The sequence below is a fragment of the Pongo pygmaeus genome, chromosome 1, assembly GCF_028885625.2.
Source record: "Pongo pygmaeus isolate AG05252 chromosome 1, NHGRI_mPonPyg2-v2.0_pri, whole genome shotgun sequence".
In the NCBI taxonomy this organism is placed as follows: domain Eukaryota; kingdom Metazoa; phylum Chordata; class Mammalia; order Primates; family Hominidae; genus Pongo; species Pongo pygmaeus.
Window position 1 is genome coordinate 209,908,553 of NC_072373.2, and position 25,641 is coordinate 209,934,193.

General features: G+C 39.1%; 1 protein-coding gene across 27 annotated transcripts in view; it reads left to right on the plus strand.

Annotated features, from left to right (window-relative positions):
• Positions 1 to 25,641, plus strand: part of EIF4G3 (eukaryotic translation initiation factor 4 gamma 3) — a 361,242-nt gene that overhangs the window by 293,443 nt on the left and 42,158 nt on the right. For all 27 annotated transcript variants that reach the window (XM_054502694.2, XM_054502727.2, XM_063667500.1 and 24 more), the window contains 7 exons: positions 13,229 to 13,375; positions 13,793 to 14,029; positions 16,159 to 16,263; positions 17,997 to 18,129; positions 21,008 to 21,102; positions 23,418 to 23,511; positions 24,830 to 24,947. In XM_054502694.2, the coding sequence (XP_054358669.1) occupies positions 13,229 to 13,375; positions 13,793 to 14,029; positions 16,159 to 16,263; positions 17,997 to 18,129; positions 21,008 to 21,102; positions 23,418 to 23,511; positions 24,830 to 24,947 (929 nt within the window). The remainder of the gene's footprint in view (positions 1 to 13,228; positions 13,376 to 13,792; positions 14,030 to 16,158; positions 16,264 to 17,996; positions 18,130 to 21,007; positions 21,103 to 23,417; positions 23,512 to 24,829; positions 24,948 to 25,641) is intronic.

Here is a 25,641-nt window from a genome sequence, read left to right on the forward strand (position 1 = left end):
AAGTATTTCCAAGAAAAAAATTACTTGAAAGGTATTTTGTGATGGAGCAGTATCTTAATGCCTGAATGGATGGTTAGACCGAAAAATAAGTTGGAAGAAAAAACACTATGTTGGTGGGAGAGTCACAAAACTTTTATAAAGCAAATAGAGTTTGAGTTGGACCTGAGACAATGGGGAATACACATTTGGAGAAGAAAGAACATATTCTAAGCAGGCTCAAGTCTGAAGCAGTAAGTGTGGCTTTGGAGTCACAGCTCTAGGTTTAAAATTTAAAGTTTAAAATTAAATTCCAGGCTGGGCAAGGTGGCTTACGCCTGTAATCTCAGCACTTTGGGAGGCTGAGGTGGGCAGATCACCTGAGGTCAGGAGTTTGAGACCAGCCTGGGCAACATGGCGAAACTTCGTCTCTACTAAAAATACAAAAATTAGCTGGGTATGGTAACAAAAATTAGCCAGGCATGGTAGCGTGCGCCTGTAATCCCAGCTACTTGAGAGGCTGAGGCAGGAGAATCACTTGAACTCAGGAGGCTGAGGTTGCAGTGAGCAGAGGTTGCACCACTACACTCCAGCCTGGGCGACAAGAGTGAGACTCTGTCTCAAAATAAAATAAAATTGAGATAAGAGAAGATAGTTTCTACTCTGCCACTTCCTAACTTTATGACCTTAGAATAGTTACTGATCTCTTTAAGCCCCTGTTTTTAATCCATAAAATGAGATTAATTCATACCATTTATGATATTACAAGGATAAAATTAATTAAAATAAATGAGATTACAAAATTTCTAGCCCAGTGTTTGGCCTGTAGTAAGCCCTAAATAAATTGAAACTATATTAGACCTTTTAGGTGTAATATGTGAAGGTTTTGAATGTTGGCTATAGAATGAGGATGATTATTATAATAAAAATAGTCTATTCAGCACCTACTAAGTTGCAATATGGATAGAGGCTTTATATATACATATTATTTTTAATGGTTATTCTAATCCTGAATGGTCAGTGTTATTAGCCCCACTTTATTGAACCAAAAGCTGAGCTTGAAAAGGAAAAATAACTTGCTCAGGGTGATGTAACTAGTAAGTGGCATTGCTAGAATTCAAATCAGGGATTATTTAACTCAATCACTTGCCATAGTGCCTCCTGATGTGCCATGGTTACATGGAAGCAAACTAATTCTCCATTTCTGGGCTCTCATTTTCATTGTGGTAGCCATGACATCCATGACTCATTAAAATTAGCACTGATCCCAGATCCTCTGGATCACACTTTAATGCTCTTTCCCAGTTTTGAATTTTATCAGATAGGCAGTTAAGTGGTGTTTAGGTAGTTTAATGGAGGAGTGATATTGATGAAAATGGCCTTTGAAATGATCTGGCAATAAGTACAAGTTGGATTGGAATAGGAAGAAATTATAGACAAGCCACCCACTTATGAGACTTTTGAAAACTTTATTGGATTGTTTTATTTATTTATTTTGCTTGAGACAAGGTCTTTTGCTCTGTTGCCCAGGCTGGAGTCCAGTAGCATGATCATAGCTCACCGAAGCTTCAAACTCCTGGGCTCAAGCAGTCCTCCTCCTTGACTATAGGCACACACCACCACCAGGCCTGGCTATTTTTTTATTTTTGGTAGAGATGAGGTCTTACTGTTTGCCCAGATTGGTCTCAGAAACTCCTAGGCTCAAGTACTCTTCCCGCCTTGGCCTCCCAAAGTGCAGGAATTACAGGCAGGAGCCACCTCCTGGCCTCCTGGATTATTTTAAATTATAAAATAACAACCTATTTGAACAAGTCAAATGGTATAGTTAATACAGTTATTACTCTCTGCTTGCAGCCCCAGCCAGTTAATCTTCCTTCCCTATCAGATGGTCACTGTGAATGGTTTTGATGTAATCATCTACAGTTTTCTTCATATTTATAAAATCATATGAAAATATGAGTATGTATGTATAAAGAGGTTTTTTTTGTTTTGCTTTAATTGAATTATATAAATTATTTTCAGTTTGCTTTTTTTTTTTATACTTAATAAATGTTTTGGGCATCCCTCTAGGTCATTACAGATATATTTTACTCATACTTTTATACCAATTGCATAATATTTCATAATATGCATATACCACAAGTTATTCAACCATCTCTCTTCTCTCTCTCTCTCCCTCTCTCTCTCATGTTCATTTATCCTTGTATTCTGGAGCCTGCCTCCCTCCCTCCTTTTCTTTCTTTTCTTTTCTTTTTTTTTTTTTGAGACAGGATCTCACTGTATATCCCAGGCTGGAGTACAGTGGTGTGATCACAGCTCACTGCAGCTTCAAACTCCTGGGTCCAAGCAATCCTCTTATCTCTGCCTCCCAAGTAGCTGGGACTACAGGCACATGCTCAGCTAATTTTTGTATTTTTTGTACATGTAGGGTTTTGGGGTTTCGCCATGTTGTCCAGGCCGATCTGGAGCTCCTGAGCTCAAGTGATCCGCTTGCCTCAGCCTTCCAAAGTGTTGGGACCATAGACGTGAGCCACCATGCCTGGTCTCTTTCTTCTTTTCCTTCCCCTTCCCTTTCCTTTTTGTCTTGCTCTGTCACCCAGGCTAGAGTGCAGTGGCAGGATCTGGGCTTACTGCACCCTCAACCTTCTGAGCTCACATGATCCTCCCACCTCAGCCTACTGAGTAGCTGGGACCATAAACATGCACCACCATGTCCAGATAATCTTTAAATTTTTTATAGAGACAGAATCTCAATATGTTGCCTAGACTGGTCTTAAACTCCTGGGCTCAAGCAATCCTCCTGCCTCCTTCCCAGAGTGCTGGGATTATAGGCGTTAGCCACTGCACCTGACTTTTATTTCTTTAGTGTGTGTTTTTAATGTTTTAAACTTTTTTATTGAAATATGACTAATATATGTGCTTTCTGGGTTGAAATTCTTCATTTGTTGCATTTGCCAAATTTAATGATGTAAATGCTCTCCTTGGGACTATTTGTAATCTACTGACAGTTTGACAAGACTCACAAAATTACTGTTAAACAGTTGTCTGTCATAAACCAATATGAACCAGCTTCAACACACCAGTGCAACATGCTTACAGAAAGGTATACAAATCATTACTGTACAGCTCAATGTATATCCGTGAAGTGAATACACCTTAGACCCTTTTCAATACTCTTTAGTCTTTTTTAAAGGTAACTAGGACCAGGTGCAGTGGCTCATGCCTGCAATGTCAACACTTTGGAAAGCTGAGGCAGGAGGATCGCTTGAGCCTAGGAGTTTGAGGCCAGACTGGGCAACATAATGAGACTCTGACTCTACAAATAAAAAATTAAAAAATGAGCCAGGCATGATAGTAGTCCCACCTGTAGTCCCAGCTACTAGGGAGGCTCAGGTGGGAGGATCCCTTGAATCCAGGAGGTCACGGCTGCAGTGGACCATGATAATACCATGGTACTTACTCCAGCCTGGTGACAGAGTGAGACCTAGTCTCAGGGAAAGCAAAAAAGGTAACCACTGTCCTGACTTCTGACACTGTAGTTGATTACTTTTGAGGGATTGAGAGACTGAAATAAAATGGTAACAGTGAGCATAGAATCATAGAATCCTACTACACACATCAAACATTATAGGATCATTAAATATCTGAATTTGAAAAGCTAACCTTTTATAAGAAAATCAAGGAGGCTATTTTCATGAACTTTTGAATAGGGAAAGATTTCTTTAGCAAAATTCAAAACATGAAGGATAAAGGTATAAGATTTGACTGTTAAAATTTATAATCTTTGATGCAGCAAAAGATACTATAAATAAATACAAAGATAAAACCACAACCTAGGAGTATCTGTTTGGAGTGCATTAACTGACAGAGTATTAGAATCCAGAATTAAGGAAGAAAAATAATCAAATCAGTAGGAAAAAAACAGCCTAATACAAATATGGGCAGTTCATAGAAATGAAAATCCATTGGTTGATAAACTTTAGAAAAGATAATCAATGACGGTACTTCTCAAAATAAGACATTTATGCGGCCAACAAATATATGAAAAAAAGTTCAACATCACTGATCATCGGAGAAATGCAAATCAAAACCACAATGAGATACCATCTCATGCCAGTCAGAATGGCGATTATTAAAAAGGAAACAATAGATGCTAGCAAGGCTGTGGAGAAACAGGAATGCTTTTATACTGCTGGTGGGAATGTAAATTAATTCAACAGTATGACAATTCCTCAAGGATCTAGAACCAGAAGTACCATTTGACCCAGCAATCCCATTACTAGGTGTATAACCAAAAGAATATAAATCATTCTACTATAAAGACACGTGCACACGTGTGTTTATTGCGGCACTATTTACAATAGCAAAGACATGAAACCAACCCAAATGCCCATCAATGATAGACTGGATAAAGAAAATGTGGTACATATACACCATGGAATACTATGCAGCCATAAAAAGAAATGAGATCATGTCCTTTTCAGGGACATGGATGAAACTGGAAACCATCATTCTCAGCAAAGTAACACTGGAACAGAAAACTAAGCACTGCATGTTCTCACTCATAAGTGGGAGTTTCACACTGAGAACACATGGACACAGAGAGGGGAACAACACACACCAGGGCCTGTTGGGGGGTGGGGGTTGAGGTGGGGGGAACTTAAAAGACAGGCCAGTAGGTACAGCAAACCACCATGGCACATGTATACCTATGTAACAAACCTGCACATCCTGCACCTGTATCTCGTGTTGTTTTTTTTTTTTAAGGAAAAAAAAAAAAAGAAAAGACATTCAATGTTATTCATTATTAGGGAAGTGATAAACTAAGAAAAGATAAACCATAGTTCTGTAAAATTCACCCCCACTAGATTGAAAAAAAAAATCCCATTTTAAATGTTTTTAAAGATGAATACAACCATTTATGAGGGCAATTGGGCAATAATGTTGAAGATGTTCATGTACTATGCAATAACACCAAATTGCTAAATGTACCAGATATTTACAAACGTGAAACAACAAGAACTCTCGCATACTGATTGCAACAGCCACTTTGGAAATTGTTTAGCATTATATACTAAAGCTGAAGTTTTTCTGCCATAACTAGCATTTCAATTCTTAGGTATATACACAACCAATAAACATACATATCTCATATGCTAGGAAATATATACAAAAATGTTGTAGCATTTTTTATACAGGAAAGAAATGAAAAAATGCCTGTTAATAGTAGAATGGATAAGTTGTAGCATGTTTATACAAGGACAGTGAACCTGAAATACAACTACATGGGCATGGATTCTCACAAGAGTAAGTTTGAGTAAAAGAAGGCAGACCCAAAAAGATACTACATGATTTGTTATTTAATGTTCAAAAATGAAACAAAAACTAACTTTGGTGTTTGGGGATACCTGTCTGTAGTGTTAAAGGTTGCATGTTTTCTTTGTGAAACAAAAGCAAGGCTGGGCGCAGTGGCTCACGGCTGTAATCCCAGCACTTTGGGAGGCCAGGGCAGGCGGATTACCTGAGGTCAGGAGTTCAAGGCCAGCCTGGCCAACATGGTGAAACTCCATCTCTACTAAAAATACAAAAATTAGCTGGGCATGGTGGCACATGCCTGTAATCCCAGCTACTTGGGAGGCTGAGGCAGGAGAATTGCTTGAGGCAGGGAGATTGAGGTTTCAGTGAGCTGAGATCATGCCACTGCACTCCAGCCTGGCCGACAGAGTGAGGCTCTGTCTCAAAAAAAAAAAAAAAAAGCAAGAAAGTTATAAAAGTCTAGGAGGCTTTTGTATAACTTTGGAGACAGACAGGGGGTTGTGGATGTGCTTTGGAAGGAAATTTAAGAGGAGCTTCTGAGAAGCTTTCAGTGTTCTGTATCTTGACCTGGTTACCATACCTGGTGGTATTTATGGAGTTTGCTTTTTCATAATTTATTGAGCTGAACCTTAAAAAATTTTTGAAACAGAAACAAGCAATAGAGTGAAAAGCTTAAAAACCACTATAGGCTTTTAAGTTTTACTGTAATATTTAGTTTCTTAAAAACTGAAAAAGTGGCCAGCTGTGGTGGCTCATGCCAATAATCCCAGTTGGGGAAGTCAAGATGGAAGAATCACTTGAGCCCAAGAGTTGGAGACCAGTCTGGGCAACATAGTGAGACCCTGTCTCAAAAAAAAAAAAATGTGAAAAAGCTGAGTGTGGTGGCATGCACCTATAGTACCAGCTACTCCAAAGGCTGAGGCAAGAAGATCACTTGAGCCCAGGAGTTCAAGGATGCAGTGAGCTATGATGGCACTGTTGCACTCTAGCCTGGGCGACAGAGCAAGACCCTGTCTCTAATATATGTGTATACACACACACACACACACACACACACTGATTTTTTTTTTAAGTAAAAGATCTAAAACAAATATGGCAAAATGGTAAGATTTGACACATTTGGACAATGGATACCTGAGTGTATGCTATATTATTTTGTACTGTTAGAAAAGAAATGAATTAGCTGGGCATGGTGGCGCATGCCTATCATGCCAGCTACTTGGGAGGCTGAGGCACGAGAATCACTTGAACCCAGGAGGTGGAGGTTGCAGTAAGCCAAGATTGCACCACTGCACTCCAGTCTGGGTGACAGAGTGAGACCCTGTCTCAAAAAAAAAAAAGAGAGAGAGAAAAGAAAAGAAATGGAGTCTACCCAATTGCTTTTTCAAGATGACATGTCCATGGGCCAGTGTTGCCCAAAAGTGAAATGCCCAAAATTGAGCTGTTAGTATGTGTTTCAGCAATGCTGGCATAAGCAGATTTGTTTCCTTCAAGCCCCTGTTTACTATGCTAATGTTTCCTGTGAAATCAGACAGGAAATATCTACTGTATACAACATTTTCCAAACCTCTAGACCACAGGCATTTAAAAGAATTCCCTTAAGGTAATTATTAGCTTGAAAAATAATACCTCCCAACAGAATCAAAGAAACTGAAGACAGTGAATAAAAAATTGAACTAGTATCTGGGAGTCTGGTCTCAACCAGGGACATTCCCTCCCACCCCCACTTCAGGACATTTGGCAGTGTCTGGAGGCCTTCTTGGTTATTGGTATGGCATCTTAGTGGGTATGGGGTGAGGATGCTGCTGAGCTTTCTATAGTGCACAGGAGAGCCCTCCACAAGAAATAATTATCCTACCCCAAATGTCAGTAGTGTTGAGGTTTAAAAACCCGGCCTAGATTGTTGAGATTGTAAGATTTAGGAGAATATGTGTTCTCATTGTTTAGAGCAGTTGTTAAGCCATTTTTCTCTTTCCAAGTCATTCACATTGATTGCGTACCTCCATTTAAAACCCCTTTTGTAACTTTGCAGTGATTAGGTGAATTCTAGAGTATAAAATTATTTTGTTTGTTAATTTTTTCATGAAGTCTTAAAGGGTAGGCTTTTAAGAAAGATTCTTTTATATTTATAGAGGAAATTGAGGTAATGGATTCAGCTTTCCCTCGTTGCTCTGTGGTACTGTATACACACACATACAGATACATATGTACATATCCATCCATATATGCAGCTGCCTGTGTCCACCAAGCTCTACTAAGGCATATCATACAAGGCTTGAGGGAATCATAAGAGATGGTCAACTCCGCCTCTGGAGCATTTTGCTGCTTCTGCTAGTTCAACTAGAAATGACTGAAGAGGCCTGTGAGACTCCCTTCATGAATAATAAAGCATTTAACTAGAATTTAGCATTTCTTTTTGGAGGAGGACATCTGAATTAAGTGGCAGATGGGGAAGAGTGGACAAGAGAAATGTTGTCCTGTATCTAAATCTGTACTTAAGTACAATTTTAAATTGGATTATTGAAACTTTAAATTGCTGTGCTTTTGTCTTAATTATAATTGAAATGAGAATCCTCATCTCAGAACCCCTCTAGAATATAAACTCCAAGGAAAGGGACTTTTTCTGTTTTGTTCATTGCTGAATTCCCAGTGCCTAGAATGATTATTGGCAGGTAATAGTTGTGAGTGAGTAGGTAAATGCCTGAATGAAAGAATAACCAACTTGAAAGAGTTTCTTTTATGCCCTGAGACTGTAGTTGTGTTACTTTTTATCTGTGCTGTGGGAGACATACATACCTCAGCTACAAAGAATGGCACTAAAGGCAGATTTTTAAGCATTCTGTATACTGTTATGCCAGATACAGAGCTTGTGGTATTGCCACTTTAAGTGTTTAAAAGCAAAACATGAGGAGAATGACAGGACTGAGAATAGGAAGAGACACCGAGAGAAAAAGAGAGGCAGTTAAATCCCATAAAAAATAAAACCCGGAATTGCAGACATGACAAGTCAGCCTTGGGCAACAGCGAGTGACCGGTCAACTGGAAGAGGAGGGATTTGTAACTGTCCTGATGGAAGATTTTATAATGTGTTGAAGAAAAAAATGATCAGAGATGACTTATACTTTCATAACTGACCACTCCCTTTTGAATCTTGTGCATATCTTTTAACACTATACCGCTTCAGGTATATCTAACAGAGATCCATTTTGATAGATGTGTTCATAGTATGCAGAGTATTATGTACAGTTTTGGCAGATTAAATTGCCTAAGGTCATGATATAACCACTGATAGAAAATAGTATGTCACCATGGACCTGACGGTTATGTTGGTTTATTAAACAATTTTTTTAAATTGCCGTATTGGTGTTTACTTCACTTTTTTATTTTTATTTATTTATTTATTTATTTATTTATTTATTTTGAGACGGAGTCTTGCTCTTTCACCCAGGCTGGAGTGCAGTGGCGCAATCTCGGCTCACTGCAAGCTTCGCCTCCCGGGTTCACGCCATTCTCCTGCCTCAGCCTCTCGAGTAGCTGGGACTACAGGCGCCCGCCACCACGCCCAGCTAATTTTTTGTATTTTTAGTAGAGACAGGGTTTCACCATGTTAGCCAGGATGGTCTCGAGCTCCTGACCTCGTGATCCACCCGCCTCGGCTTCCCAAAGTGCTGGGATTACAGGCATGAGCCGCTGCACCCGGCCTATTTACTTCACATTTAAGAGCAAACTGTCCTTGGCCAGGAGTAGTGACACATGCCTATAATCCCAGCTACTCAGGAGACAGGTGGGAGGATCACTTGAGCCCCGAAGTTTGAGACCAGCCTTGGCAACGTACGGAGACACTGTCTCAAAAAAAAAAAAAAAAAAAAAAAAAAATTTTTAAAGTAAACTATCCTCTAGAAACCAGAGTTTTAGAGTTAGCACAGAGGTGCCATTTGCTTACATTATCCTATTTATTACAAATACTTTACTTCAGACTAGCACATGATTTGGGGGCAAAACTACTGCTGGGCCATGGGTTGCCATTAACATCTTTATGTTCTGAGACAGCATTGAAAATCCTGAACATGCTAAGCCAAGGCCAGGACTTATCATTCCATTTTCATTTCTGTTTGATTACCATAATTACTACACTGCTGACAACCCTTGATGATTCTCTAGAATTTGATCCTTTTGGGGATAAGCATGTCCACCCTCAATACTAACAAATATGTCAGCAGTGTAGGCCCTGTTGCTTGAAGAAAATTACTACCTGATGCTGACAACATTCATATCTAAGATTGCTGAGTGACCTGTATGTGGATGGGTCTCTTTACACTAATGCCACATTGTTAGTTTACTACTGTGTAAAAATAAAAAGGTAGGTGCTTTCTAGTGAATTCAGCTTATCAAGCAGCCTTACTAAAACATTCTCACCGACTCCCTTGCTCCCTGAGAAAAAGAAACCCGTCCCGAACAACCCATTTAAACACACACATTTTAGTGTTGATCATGGACTGTTAAGTGAAAATTGCAGTTGTCTAAATAGATCCTTTTCTCACTGTCACATGCCTTTCATTCTTGCTATTATCCATGATCATATTTGCATGCATCCGCTTTGTCCACTGTTGTGTCTCTGAAAAATCATAGTTTGAAGCCCTGACTCTTACTATAATTACATTAGGAGGTGCGTGGGGGGCAGTAACTAGGTTTAGTTGAGGTCATGAGGGTGGAGCCCACACAATGGGATTAGTGCCCTTGGAAGAGGAAACACCTGAGCTGTTTCTCTCTCTGTCATGTAAGGATACAGTGAGAAGTCAGCCATTTACGAGCCAGGAAGAGGGTCCTCACCAAGAACTTAATCTGCCAGTACCTTCATTTTGGACTTCGCGGCTTTCAGAACTATGAGAAATAAACTTCCATTGTTTAAGCCACCCAGTCTATGGTATTTTGTTATAGCAGCCCAAGCAGATTAAGGTATCCACTCTTCAAGTTCTGTTCCAACTAACCAATCTCGTGGGTCTCCTGACCACCCAGTGTCCAGCAGACAACAAGTGCTCACTTACAGCCCTGTCAAATTTACCATCTCCTAAGGACCAAAAAAAAAAAAAAAAAAAAAAAAAAAAAAGAAAATCACTGTGAATCACTATTCTCAGAGGATATGTTCTCACTGGCCCCTTTCCATATTTCCACAGCCCTGTCAACCATCCCCAGAGGGTATTAAGATCATGTTCCAAAACAAGTCTTCAAGAAGCTGTATAGCTAGGTATTCATTCATTCAGAGATACATTTTTGTAAATCTGTAGTCATTCTGCTAGTTATTCAGTTTTAATCCTTCCACGTGAATATATCTGAAAAGTTTATGCATGATTACATGTTCTTTATGCCCCAATTCATGTGAAATTCCTCTTGACCATTATTTTGGGATAGCAGACTTTTGTTTCTCTTGCGTTTTGTGATTTTCTCTTTATTGCTTAGTGAGCTAACTTTGCTTTATCCTTTCTTTGATAGCTATGTTATTACAATATAGGTTACTCTTAATGTTTAATCATAGGCCTGTCAAATGAAGTGTTTAATATAGCCATACTAGTTGTTTATTGGGCCCTTACTGTGTGTCAGCCACTATTTGCTTTTCCTTAGATACCTCATTTGATCCTCCCAGTAACACCTCCTAAGAGATAGGTATAATACCTCACCCCATTTTTGAAATAGAGGTTTGGTGAAACTGAGTAACTTGGCCAAAGTTACATGGCAGAGCTGGGACTGTGACTATGTCCAGAGCTCCCTTTTCACCAGCTATTTTATCATGTTCCTTAATCTATAATCATTTTGGAATAACTCATTTTGCAGGTGTAGGGACTGAGGTTCAGTGAGGTAACTTGCTCAAATTTACATAGTAGATTAAAGAGCTGGGATTCAGTTTCTGATTTTGTGACTCATATTCCAGCACTCTTTCGATTTCAGTTACAGCTTATTTATCTGTGGCTTATTAAAGTGCTTCCATGCTGAATGCTCAAGCTGCCCTCTCAGATGGACATAGAGGCTGTGCCTCCCTTGTTTTAGATGACAAAACTGAAACTTGGATTAAAAGAATTGCCTTTGTTTATATAGCAAGTAAGCAAAACTTTTGATCCTTAACCCAGCTCTCCTAAAATAGTCTTCCCTGCACTTCTCACCATATGGCAGTGGCTTAGATTTTCATATTGTTTGTTGTCCTTATTTCTCTCTTTTCTACACAGTAAATCTGTAATGTAGAAAACATCTCTTTAGAGATGATAGATTGTGGGCCGGACTATTATTTTCTTGTCAGTCAGTTATACACTTAATGTCAATACAGATGATGGAGGTAAATATGCCAAGATGCTGGCTAGGATTTTGTGGCTGGTTTAATTTATGTTCCTATAAAGCAGCAAATTGGATATAACTGCTGATTTTTAGAACCTTTAGTTCTAAAATCTAATGTCATGTTGGTGCTCTTGTATGCCAACCTGCTTTTGAATATACTTCTTGGTTCTCTTGTGTATTTCTTAGTCCATTATTGTGTATTCTGGGTCTTATATAAGAGAAGGTAGAATCAACTTTTGGCTTTTGCTTTGGAAAACTCTTGCTTTCATGTAGCATTTCTTTTCTTGAAGGCTGACTTGTGTGACTTTAGAGTAGGCCTGACTGTGAAATGATCTATATAGTTGCTTGCATTTATGTAGCCTAAATTTGGAGTTAAGGATACAGTAGCCTTTTCTCTGGTTGTCTAAAAAATTATCTGAAAATGTTCCCCTCTTCCTAAGATAATGTCTCCTGCTGAAAGGAAATATGCAGTGTAACACATGGTTGATTATTACTGGATCTGTTAAATGATCTTTCATACATCGTAGGGAATACATTGGAGAGTGTGCCATCAGTTCTAGTACAAATATTCTAGCATCATCATCGTCAGTTCTCAGGAAGTTTCTCTAGCCATCCAGCCTTGATCAACAGCTGACCAAGTTCATTCTGTTTGATAACATTAATTATTTTGTGAGTATGGATGCAGTGTACCCAGTTTTCACAAAGATCTTCTGTTACACCTAGGGCAAAGACCATACATACATTTCAGAACTTTGGGAGCCACTTTGTGATCCCAGAAAAATCGTTGTATCATATTACGAAATAGCTGTTCAAAATGGTGCTCAGAGGGATGTCGTCTGTAAATTAGAATATTTTAGTAGAATCCCTGCTGCAGTCTACTGTCTTTATATTCTAAATATGTTCGTAAGAATGTCTGTGTGTTTGGTTACAAGTAACCTTGAGCTATTACAACTATTAGAAAACAATTATTATTGGATTTGGATGGAAACCTTGTAAGGATCATGCTTCCAAACTTTTGGAGAACTAGTATATTCTCATGGCACATAAGCAATAAGCAGTAAACATACTATATTTATAGTCAAGGTAAGTGCTAACATTATGACATTCCCCAATGAAAAGATATCTCAAAAATCCCCCAGTATCCCAACTTCTGCATAAATACAATAAAGATCTCACCTACAACAGTTTTGCGATAACCAGCAAATTCTCCCTTGTCTTATATCATTTTTATGTGTTCTATTAAACCAAAATACTTACTACAACGGTACTTCTTAAAAAAAGAAGTAATAACTCTACACAGTTTTTTTTTTTTTAAATAAGGTCTAGATAAGTTCAGGGTTATAGTTGCAATGATATGACAAGGATTTCCATGTTAGCTAGAAGCATGGCTAAAAAAGAGTACATTTATATGAGAGGAATGTGTGTCTTTTCTAAATAAAATTTAAGACATATTACTGTTGAATCATGAAATGCCTGAAGCTATATTGTTTGCCTCTTATAGAATGCTTACCTGTGGTTCAGTCAGCATTATTTCATACAATAAAGCAAACAGATATTTTTAATGTCTTTAAGTAATCTTGTTGCTTTTTTTTATTTTCCTGTCTGGATGTAGCTGAAAGTACCCATGGCAGACAAGCCTGGTAACACAGTGAATTTCCGGAAGCTGCTACTGAACCGTTGCCAGAAGGAGTTTGAAAAAGATAAAGCAGATGATGATGTCTTTGAGAAGAAGCAGAAAGAACTTGAGGCTGCCAGTGCTGTAAGTATTTTCATAGAAAGACAGTGCTTGTACACTTTGAGCACTGTAAAGTAGAAATTTCAGGAAGCTGGATACAGCATCTTCCTGCTACCTTAAGAGGGACCTATGGCCTCTTTTTTCATGTAGAAACAACATATTAATGTTTAGGGGAATGCTTTGTTCCTTTTAGTGCCTAATATAGGGGACAGCTCAATTTTCCATGCCAGCCATTCAGTCTAAGCCTGAGTCAGGTCACTGAGTTCCAAAAATTTGAAATGGATGGGTATAGTTCAGTTTTCTGAGGAGTAGATTCACACTTGCTATCAGATTCTCACGGGGATTGTGACCCCTAGAAAGGGTGAAGACCATGAATCTCAGTGTTTATTGTGCAGTACAACTTTCATCATCAAGATGCTATTATTCCTCCTTACACAACAGCCAGAGGAGAGGACGAGGCTTCATGATGAACTGGAAGAAGCCAAGGACAAAGCCCGGCGGAGATCCATTGGCAACATCAAGTTTATTGGAGAACTCTTTAAACTCAAAATGCTGACTGAAGCCATCATGCATGACTGTGTTGTGAAGCTGCTAAAGAACCATGATGAAGAATCCCTGGAGTGCCTGTGTCGCCTGCTCACCACCATTGGCAAAGACTTGGACTTTGAAAAAGCAAAGGTAAAAATCCAAAAGCTCAGAAACCTTCGCAAAGGCTCCTTGTCAGTTGCAAAAGAACTTAGACTGTCAACAAAATAGTTCTATCTTTTCCCAAAGGTCTAGGCTGTTTATTTTTCTTCTTTTGCCTGTCTCATTGTCAGTGTTCAACCATCGTGCTCCTTACATTTCCATTAGAGTCAGAGGTGAGGAGGGTCCCAAATTGTGTAAAAGCCAGTTTGTAGATTCTTCAGATTATTTGTCCCATATTCTTTTTTCTTCTTCTGTAACCATTTCCCAATTTGGGAACAGAAATATGAGAAGAAAAGCTATGACCTAAGGGTAATGCAGAAATGAAGACCCAGTAGTGCTTCTAAAGTTTATACTCTAATTGATGACACAGCCATCTAACCATAATATAAGAAATCATTAAAAATACTGTAATAATGTATGCTATTTAAGGGGTGTAGAAATTAGAAATGCTTCAAAGAAATAATGTCAGAAACGCTCCATAACATCTAATTCAGCTAGGATTATGCTTAGCTGTGACAGAAAACCCAGTGGTTTATACAAGATTAAGGTTTACTTCTTATTTATGTAAACAAAGCTCCGAGGTAAGTCCTTTCAGCTTAACATTCTATGACTCCTAAAGTGTAACCCTTGTCCTAATCATTCTCACCAGAGAAGGTAGGAAAAGGGGCGAAAGACACAGCCACCTCTCTCTCTCTCTCTTTTTTTTTTAAGTAACAGGGTCAGCCGGGCACGGTGGCTCATGCTTGTAATCCCAGCACTTTGGGAGGCTGAGGCGGGCAGATCACCTGAGGTCAGGAGTTCGTGACCAGCCTGACCAACACGGAGAAATCCCATCTCTACTAAAAATACAGAATTAGCCAGGCATGGTGGCGCATGCCTGTAATCGCAACTACTCGGGAGGCTGAGGCAGGAGAATTGCTTGAACCCAGGAGGCGGAGGTTGCAGTGAGCCAAGATTGCACCATCGCACTCCAGGCTGGGCAACAAGAGCGAAACTCCATCTGAAAAAAAAAAAAGAAAAAAAAAAAAAAGGTAGCAGGGTCCTGCCCTGTCACCCAATTTTTTTTTTTTTTTTTTCCACTTTTTGTAGAGATGATGGGTCTCACTTAGTTGCCTAGGCTGGTCTTAAACTCCTGGCTTCAAGCAATCCTTTTGCCTTGGCCTCCCTAATTGCTAGGATTACAGGTATCAGTCACTATGCCTGGCCCCTCTGGTCTCTTTAGGAAGGCCCTAGGAAGCTATTGCATAACATTTCCATTTATATTATTGCCTGTAATTAATCACGTGACCAAAGCCAGCTGCCAGGAGCCTAGAAAAATGTAGTCTTTATTTGAGGTGGTCATATGAACAACGAAAAATTCTACCATATGGCCGGGCACAGTGGCTCACACCTATAATCCTAATACTTTGGGAGGCTGAGGCAGAAGGATTGCTTGAGCTCAGCAGTTTGAGACCAGCCTGGGTAACATAGTGAGATTTCATATCTCCAAAAAATCACACACACAGAAAAATTTAGCTGGGTGTAGTGGCGTATGCCTGTGGTCCCACCTACTTGGGAAGCTGAGGCGGGAGGATCACTTAAGCCCAGGAGATTGAGGCTGCAATGAGGCATAATTGAGCCATTGCACTCCCAACTGGGTGACAGAACAAGACCCTGTCTCAAAAAAATAAAAATAAAAATTCTACCACATTATATTTTGGCTATAAATTGATATTCCTAGACCATTTAGAAAACTACATGGGCTGGACGCAGTGGCTAATGCCTGAAATTCCAGCACTTTGAGAGGCCAAGGCCGAAGGATCGCTTGAGCCCAGGAGTTCAAGACCAGCCTGAGCAACATAATGAGACCCTGTCTCTACAAAAAATTAAAAGATTAGCCAGGCACAGTGGCACGTGCCTGTAGTCCCAGCTACTCGAGAGGCTGAGGTGGGATCGGTTGAGCCTGAGAGGTTGAAGCTGCAGTGAGCCGTGATTGTGCCACTGCACTCCAGCCTGGGCAACGGAGTGAAACCCCATCTCTAAAAAAATAAATAGATAACTACATAAATAAATAACTGTAAATTGGTAAAATTACATTTAAGTTTCTTAGACAGGAGTACTAATGATTTTGTCTCTTGCAGCCACGTATGGACCAGTACTTTAATCAGATGGAGAAAATTGTGAAAGAAAGAAAAACCTCATCTAGGATTCGGTTCATGCTTCAAGATGTTATAGACCTAAGGCTGGTGAGTGGGAAAAAAAAATAATAATAAGCCTACTGGTCCAGTCTCTTTAAAGGAATTGGGTTGGGGAAGGATGTCCTGTTGTTTACATGTGTAAAGACTGTGCTTTTGCTTCAGGACTCTCAGAACTTGAATTGGCAAACTTTCAGTGGGAGAGTTCTGAGAAAGGACAAAAGTCTTATTGCCAGTTACGTGCTTCTTCTCCTTATTCTGATTATCAAACCATATTGCAATTTTGTTTGTGCTTTGTTTTTTTTTTGAGATAGAGTCTCACTCTGTCGCCCAGGCTGGAGTGCAGTGGCTCAATCTCAGCTCACTGCAACCTCCGCCTCCCAGGTTCAGGTGATTCTCCTGCCTCAGCCTCCCAAATAGCTGGGATTACAGGCACATGCCGCCACACCTGGGCAATTTTTGTATTTTTAGTGGAGACAGGATTTCACGCTGTTGGCCAGGCTGGTCTGGAACTCCTGACCTCAAGTGATCTGCCCGCCTCAGCCTCCCAAAGTGCTGGGATTACAGGTGTGAGCCACCACACCCAGCCACTTGCAATTTGTAATCAGCCATTCTGAATTCAAACTCCATTCAAATTTAAATTCAATTAAATTTAGTCTTTGTAAGCTAAATATTCAGCAAGTCTCATCTCCACAGTAAATACATTTAACTCTCTGAGCCTTACATTTTTAATCTCTAAAATGAGGATGTTGCCTACCTTGCAGATTTGTTGAAGAGTCAATGGAATAATTACGTAAGGTGCCCAGCTCGGATATTGGTGTTTTCTTCTCTTTCATTTTTCCTATGACCCTCCTATTCTGCTGCTGTTTTTTTTTTTTTGTTTGTTTTGTTTTTGTTTTTTTTTTTCCTCATTTCTCTTATCGGGTGCAGTTTTTGTTACTACTGCTTTTCTCTGTTTTAAGTTTAACTACTACAGGGAGTTACTCTTTTGTAAGTTTCACTCCTACAGGGAATATACTACATCAAGCCCTACACTAGAGAAAGTGAACAAAGCCCTACCTCTTATTTCTCCTCCACCCAGGCCAGATAGCATTGATGATGATTCTTTATCTTGCTAAGACTAGATGTGATCGTCTTCACCCATGTTATCAACCACTTCTACTTATATCAGATGTTGGGACTGTTGCTAGAAAGAGAAGGGAGAAGTATAATTATAAAGTGACAACTTATTTTGTCCTTAATACAGGGGATAACTAAAGGGCAGAGTGGTATGGACCTTTGTGTAGAATATCAGAACCATGATATTGGAGAAATAAAAGCATGAGTCATCCTTGACTTAGAACCCCTATGGAGTGTGATATGATCTGAGTAGTAATCCCACAGATTAAGGCAAGGCCAAGGAATCCTCATCATTTTTATTTTTCTCTCCTCCTTTCAAATGTACAAAATATTGATACAGATAAAATCCATTTAGTCCACAGAGAAATATATGCCATGCTTAAAAATATAATAATAAATTTGGGCCAGTCTTTCACCCTGTTCTTTATATCCATTGGCTATTGGAATATGTAGTATACAGTTGGCCAGGTTTGATTGAGAAGATTTTAATCCTTTAGCTCTAATCCTAAACTGCTCATAGTGTCATCTATAAGATACATGAGAAACTGCCATAATACAGCTTTTGTAGGTATTTTGTACTTTTCCAGTAGTAAAAATCACAAATTTTTAAATTTTAAAAAATTTTCAGTTTATCTGGCAGATAACCTTATTTTCTGCTTTTATAGTGCAACTGGGTATCTCGAAGAGCAGATCAAGGGCCTAAAACTATCGAACAGATTCACAAAGAGGCTAAAATAGAAGAACAAGAAGAGCAAAGGAAGGTCCAGCAACTCATGACCAAAGAGAAGAGAAGACCAGGTGAGGCCGGAATCCACCAGGCTTTAGAGAACTTGGAAGTTTCAGGAATACATATTAAGAATTATGTATTTAGGTATAAAATGAGATCAGAAAGAACAGCCCAAAGAATAGAATGGTGATTGTTAGGTGAAGCAGTTTCACCTGAAGAGTAAAGTTACTGAGTAAAAGTAGAGAATGCAGGAACAAAGCATGATTTCTTTCACTACTTAAAAGCCAGTAAGCAATAAGACTTTATTGAGCATCTTCTATATACTCAGAATTGGTGAGACTAGAAAAGGAAGTGGAAAATGTAGTTACTTCCCTCTCAAAGTGTACAGTTTATCTGGTAAGGTAAAACTTTTGACAAGCAAAAGAGGAACATTTGTTAAGCAAATGGAAGATAGTATCAATTATGAAATGTATTCTCCATTAACTGTTAAAATTTAGAGAAAAAGAGGAGAGACAGAAAGATGAAAGAAAACTTTATTTAAGAAAGGGGCACTTTGTAGCAGGCCGGACGCAGTGGCTCATGCCTGTAATCCCAGCACTTCGGTAGGCTGAGGTGGGCGGATCAGTTGAGGTCAGGAGTTTTGAGACCAGCCTGACCAACATGGTGAAACCCCGTCTCTACTAAAAAATTTGCTGGACATAGTGATGTGTGCCTGTAGTCCTAGCTATTCAAGAGGTTGAGGCAGGAGAATCACTTGAACCCGGGAGGTGGAGGTTGTGGTGAGCTGCGATCGCGCCACTGCACTCCAGCCTGGGGAGCAGAGTGAGACTACATCTCAAAACAAAACAAAACAAAAATAAAGACATGCAAAAAAAGTGAAAGATGAAGTAGAAGGCATTTTAAACCTGAGACAATATAGTCCATTTACTAAGTTTAGGAACGTTGGAAAAGAAAACCTTTTTCAGAGGGAAATGATAATTTTCTGGCTGATAATAAATACTCAGTAACCATTAGTTATTGTCACAGACATAGTAGAGCTCATAGTGAAGTTGTTAGGAGAGATGAATTCTGCAGGAAAGAAAGTTTACTTTTAAGTTTCTTGAGACACCACACTTACCTTCCTCACTCTAGTACCTAGTGCAATGCCTTTTGGGTAATAACTTTTATTTATTATTGAACCAGATTGAGAGGGAAAAGGAGAAGATATCAAAGCCTAATTCATGGAGGATATTCACATATGACTAAAGGAAGAAAAGAACTCTTGGAAAAGTGACAGACAAGTGGAGAGAAAGGACTAAGATACAAGTGTCATAGAGACAAGGAAGAAGCAAGTCTGTTTATGATCAGTAGTATCAGATAGCACAGAGAAAATCAAGACGTATGTTAGGACCAGAAAAGCTTTTGGACAGACAGTTCGGTGATCTTTCAATTTATTAATTCATTCAGCAGGTATTTTTTTTTTTTTTGAGACGAACCTTGCTCTGTCGCCCAGGCTGGAGTGCAGTGGCGCGATCTCAGCTCACTGCAACCTCCGCCCCCCCGGATTCAAGCAGTTCTCTGCCTCAGCCTCCCGAGTGGCTGGGATTACAAGCGCTCACCACCACGCCTGGCTAATTTTTTTGTATTTTTAGTAGAGACAGGGTTTCACCATCTTGGCCAGGCTGGTCTTGAACTCCTGACCTTGTGATCCACCCGCCTCAGCCTCCCAAAGTGCTGGGATTACAGGTGTGAGCCACCGCGCCCCGCCCTCATTCAGCAAGTATTTATTGTCTATCACTTAACAAGGCACTTAAAGTCCCTTCCATCATGCGGCTTACAGCTTATGGTAGAGGGGAGAGATGAGACAATAAATAATAAATACTTAAATAAAATATATCATTTGTCAAATAAATTTGTAGAAAAACAAAGAAGGGAGAAGGGACTAGGGAGTGCAAATCTTGGTAAGTAGGGTGCAGTTTTAAACAGGAAAATTGGGGAAACTATAAAAGTTGGTATTGTTTGAGCAAAGACCTGAAGCAAGTGAGGGCGTTAAATCATGTGGAAATCTGGGGAAAGAGACTTTTAGGCAAAGGGAGTAGTAAGTACAAAGACCCTGAAGCAGCATTTTCAAGGAATAGCAAGGCAGCCAGTGCAGCTGAACCTAAGAAGGGCCTGACGGGGAGAGTGGTAGAAGATGGGGACTTAGAGGCAGCAGGAGCCAGATTATTTAGAGGCCATTTGTAAGGAATCTTCTCTTTTTTTCTGAATGAGATAGAAAGATATCAGAAGTGTTTTGAACAAAGAAGTGACGAATTTTGTACTTTACTAGGATCACACTGGCTGCCATGATGAGCACAGCTGAAGGTAGAAACAGGAAGGCCAAAACACGTCTCTACAGTAATCTAGGAAAGGGGTGTTGGTGGCTTAAACAAAACTGCTAATGTTGGTAGTAGATTCTGAATGTATTGTATAGGTTTAACTGGCAAGGTTTACTGACAAAAATTGGATGTGAAGTGTGAAAGAGGAGTCAAGGTTTTCCACCTGAGCAGCTGAAATGTTGGAGAAGCAGATTTGGGAAATAATCAAAGCATACTTCTGTCATTTGACCCCATTAAATACAATATACTTTAGAATAAATAATTTCCATCTGACTTCTCCCAAAGTGTTCCAGTCATTAATTCTGTGAATACTGGATTTAGCTCTGCCTTCTCCAGCACCAGATATTCATTTGTGTCAGTTGTTTGTTTCTAGGTCAGTAATGTTTCATGGGTGATCCAAAATAAGCAGTGCTTCTGCTGATACGGGGTGCTTCTGCTTATATTTTCCTGCCATGGGATTAAAGATATTGTCATCAATGCTTTAACATCTTCTGTTGTCTTTCTTCTTGGTTTCGATGAAAATATTGCTCACTCTTTCAATGTCAAACTGACTTGAGACAGATGAGAGACTCACACTCTGTTCTCCCTGCAGGTGTCCAGAGAGTGGACGAAGGTGGGTGGAACACTGTACAGGGGGCCAAGAACAGTCGGGTACTGGACCCCTCAAAATTCCTAAAAATCACTAAGGTGAGTCTGACATTTAAAGTACAATTTACGCTCTCCTTTGATGCCTTTGATATTAAAAACACACACACACACAATTTACAATAGTTGCAAAACATGAGTCTCAAAAGTACTTAGTAAAGTAAAACAGCAATATTGCAAATCCATGGGGTGGTTATTTTTTAATGCATTTTTCTTCAAGTTACTATTGATCAATGTATTCTACAAACTCATTTCTACATTTTCTTTTTTTTTTTGAGACGGAGTCTTGCTCTGTCGCCCAGGCTGGAGTGCAGTGGCACGATCTTGGCTCACTGCAAGCTCCACCTCCCGAGTTCACGCCATTCTCCTGCCTCAGCCTCCCAAGTAGCTGGGACTACAGGTGCCCGCCACCATGCCCGGCTAATTTTTTGTATTTTTTAGTAGAGACGGGGTTTCACCGTGTTAGCCAGGATGGTCTCAATCTCCTGACCTTGTGATCCACCCACCTCAGCCTCACAAAGTGCTGGGATTACAGGCGTGAGCCACCGCGCCCAGCCTCATTTCTACTTCTATAAGGGTCTACTAAAGAGGAAAAGACTAGGTTACTTCTTAGACATAAGATGCTTAATATACAAGAGATAATAACAAAGATATTTTAGAAGCCTAAGTCAATTGCAGGCTTTTACACAATGTATCCGTAGCTCTGGGGAAAAAAGCAATCACCTGTTTAAATCTAACCATGAAAGATTTGCCTTATCCAAGGCCTAAAGGAAACCACAGAGGGCCTACTAGAACTCATTCTGTAATAAGGATTTAATAGACTGTCTGCTTTCCTCTCTTTTGAGAGTCTGTGGGCAGTAAGAGGAAAAAACTTTCTCTAGCAGATATTTTCGGCAATAAAAGTTGATCATTGTAAGTAGGATGAAGAACTTTGAAGAATGTAGAGAAAGCAGAATTAAATATGATAAGAGTGGAAACTTCTAAAGTACAGTGGGTTTTCCAAATCATTTGCAAGTCTAGTTTGATCCTTATACTTTCCATAGTTCTGAAAATTGGCACCCTGCTAGCAAAATACTAAAGACAATCAAAACTAATGTGAAAATACTACATGAAAGAAGATAACTGACAAGAAGTATTAAGAAAAGTCTTTAAGAAAATTGGAATAAAATGGGCTATGTCATTTGCATCTTCACAGTTTTGTCAAAGCTTTGCTTCATGATAGAAAATTCTCCTTCTGAATCTCTCTTAATAATGTAATTAGCTAGGATCCTTTTCTCCAAGATTCTGGTACTTTCTTCTAGTTGTTTATATCTCAGAGCAGGAATTCCATTGCTGAATACAATTTGAGTTTACCCATCTCCATTTCCATCTAGAGACAGTTTTAACCAAAAGTTTATGTTTAAAGAAGTCCTCCAGCATTTTGAAAAATGTGTCAGTATTTAATAACAACATTTGTATTTTTAAATATTATGCTTTCCGTGCTTGGATACTATAAAAACCGTGCTGGTATCAAACCTCCAACATTACTACCTTAATATTTTTAAGTATGTAAATTGTTAATTAACTTTGTGTATTCAGATTGTTATACTGGAGGTACTATACATGGGTATCCTAGAACAAAACCATTAAACATATTTATTGTTCATTGGGAGAGGTTTGTGTGAAAGCATATTACATAGCATAGCAACATACACATTATGAGCTGTCAGAACATAGAAATACCTTTTTTACAAAGAGCTACATTACAGCTTTTATGTTATGTATTTTATTATAATATGCATTACAGCGTAATTTTATTTCACTTGTTGTAAAGTTGTGCTTGGAAGATTAAACATGAGATATCAGGCACCTTAACTTCCTGTGCTCCCTGCCTAACATTCCAATCTCTTTCTTCTTATTCTTTATTGAATACTCACATCCCACTGCCTATCTCTAGCCAACATGAAATTTTTGTGTCTGTTGATCTATTTTCTGACAGTCATGTAAAGACACTAATGAATTAATTTTGTAATATTTGTATTTTTTTATTTTTAAAATTAATGGGTATTGTACAAGAAGAATGATTAGAAACTGCTTATTACAGTTAACAAATTCATAAACCATCTTAAACAGGAGGACCTGGATGCATTCTCTAGACCAAACAGTTTTTTATGGAAACTGGAGTCCAAGGAAGTGCTTCAGGGGCCACATGGATCCCAGTTTAATGAGAACAGCTCCAATTTCTGTTTCTATTAAATTGGCATTCTAAACAAATTTTTGTTGCTAAAATTGGTTCTACTTCACTGAAGAAGAAAAAAAATAAAAACTGTTCTTCTAGAATATTTCCTATAATTGACTTGTGGTCCCTTATGTTACAGCCTACAATTGATGAAAAAATTCAGCTGGTACCTAAAGCACAGCTAGGCAGCTGGGGAAAAGGCAGCAGTGGTGGAGCAAAGGCAAGCGAGACTGGTAAGTGTGCGTGTCCCTTCTCAAACCTGGCTGTGGCTTGTTAGCATTGGCCTCACAGCGCATTCCCATAGTCATCGAATGATGGTTTTTGGGAAAGATGTGTAGACTAATCATGCCTAAAATTTTATTGGTAGCCCTTTCCTTTCAACATAGATCCTTTCTCAGGATCCTTAAATAATTTTAAGTATTTTTTTAATTTCAGTTCATTCATTTAGACTATTTAATTAAGACCTTTATTTTTTTTTTTATTTTTATAGATATATATATGTATTTTTTTTTTTGAGATGGGATCCCACTCTGTCACCCAGGCTGGAGTGTAGTGGCATGATCAGAATTCACCACAGCCTCAACCACCTAGGTTCAAGCAATCTTCCTGCCTCAGTCTCCTGAGTAGCTGGGACTACAGGTGCACGCCATCACACCTGGCTGATTTTTTTTTTTTTTTTTTTTTTTGTTAATTTTTTGTAGAGATGGAGTCTCACTGTGTTGCCTAGGCTAGTCTTGCACTCCTGGGCTGCAGTGATCCTCCCACCTTGGCCTCCTGAGTGCTGGGATTACAGTTATGAGCTACACTCAGCTGCTAAGACCTTAATTTTTTAGGTTCCCTTTTTGTTGTTGTTCACAAATTTAATATAGCTAGAGAAATTACTGGGACCCCAAATTAAAAGAGAAACTCATTATGCTCATAAAAGAATCTTAATATGCAGAGCATTTACTATAATTTTAGGGAGCTGTAAAAGAATAAAGAAACATTGTTCAAAATCTTTTTCGAAAATCAGATTTTGAGAGATTTGACCTCAGGACCAAAGATGTTTGGATCTCACAAACACATCTTACTAGCTGAGGAAGCCCAATGGAAAGAACAAAAAATTCAATGTGAACCTACTTCCCATATGTCCCTTCTACTAAGTAATTTCAACCTTTTTTTCTTTAAATTTTAAAAAATGTCATTATTCAGTAAAACCCACATGGCATATTTGTGCACAAATGAGTTTGGAGCATTTGTGTTGGTTAGCTTTGTTAAAGTTTTGTTCTGTTTTCGCTTGCCTTCCTCCTCCTATATGCCACTCCCACCCCTGTTTACTATGTTTTTAAAGGAACCAATGGTTGTAATAAATAAAGACTTCTAAACTCTATTATGTGCAAATTCCCTCTAACACTTTGCTTCTCAGAATATGGTAGAGGGACCAGGAGATGGGCATCACCTAAGCTTGTTAGGAATGCCTGGTCTCAGGCCTCACCTAGGGATGCAGATGACTGATTATTTGCATTTTAGTCATGTGATTTGTATTTTTTTCTAAATCCTCGACATGTATAGATGCCTTACGGTCAAGTGCTTCCAGTTTAAACAGATTCTCTGCCCTGCAACCTCCAGCACCCTCAGGGTCCACGCCATCCACACCTGTAGAGTTTGATTCCCGAAGGACCTTAACTAGGTGAGAACCCTGCTTTTTATGTCTACTCAAGGCTGGCCCGCTTGCCAGTACGTGTGGCAAAATAGGAACAAGGGTTTTGATAGTAATCCTTATGGATGCATTCCTTTTATTCCTAAAGTTGATTTCTTTAATCTTCATACACTATAATTTCTAAGATAGGAACATAATTGGGTGGTGGATTTGGGATGGGATGGGAAGGAAGGGATTCTTAAGAAAGCTAGGCCCACCCAAACAGCCCTGGAGGCATGTCTAGGGGCTCCCCAAGCTAATCCTCCAGATGTTCTAGAAGCACCTAGCATTCTCAACCATGGGAATTAAAGAACATGACAATCCACCCATACATTTCTCTGTCACACTCTTCTTCATGTTATATTTGAGGTTGTCCTTCAGTTTTTGCTAGTCTCCATATTTCACTGTCTTTCTACTTTTGCTTTTCTAGGATTGATACAGTCAAGTATCCTGTTGGCTGGTTTACATACAGTGAATGGGGACCCTGTAGTGCAGTCACAAAAAATAACATTTTTTACATAAGCACTTTCAGAACTGAAGTTTCTTTAAGCTCTAAAACTTTTTTTTTTTAATTATTATTTTTTAGAGATGGCATCTTGCTATGTTGCCCAGGCTGGCATTGAACTCCTGGTGTCAAGCGATCCTCCCATCAGGCTTTTTATTATTATTATTGTAATAAGTTTGA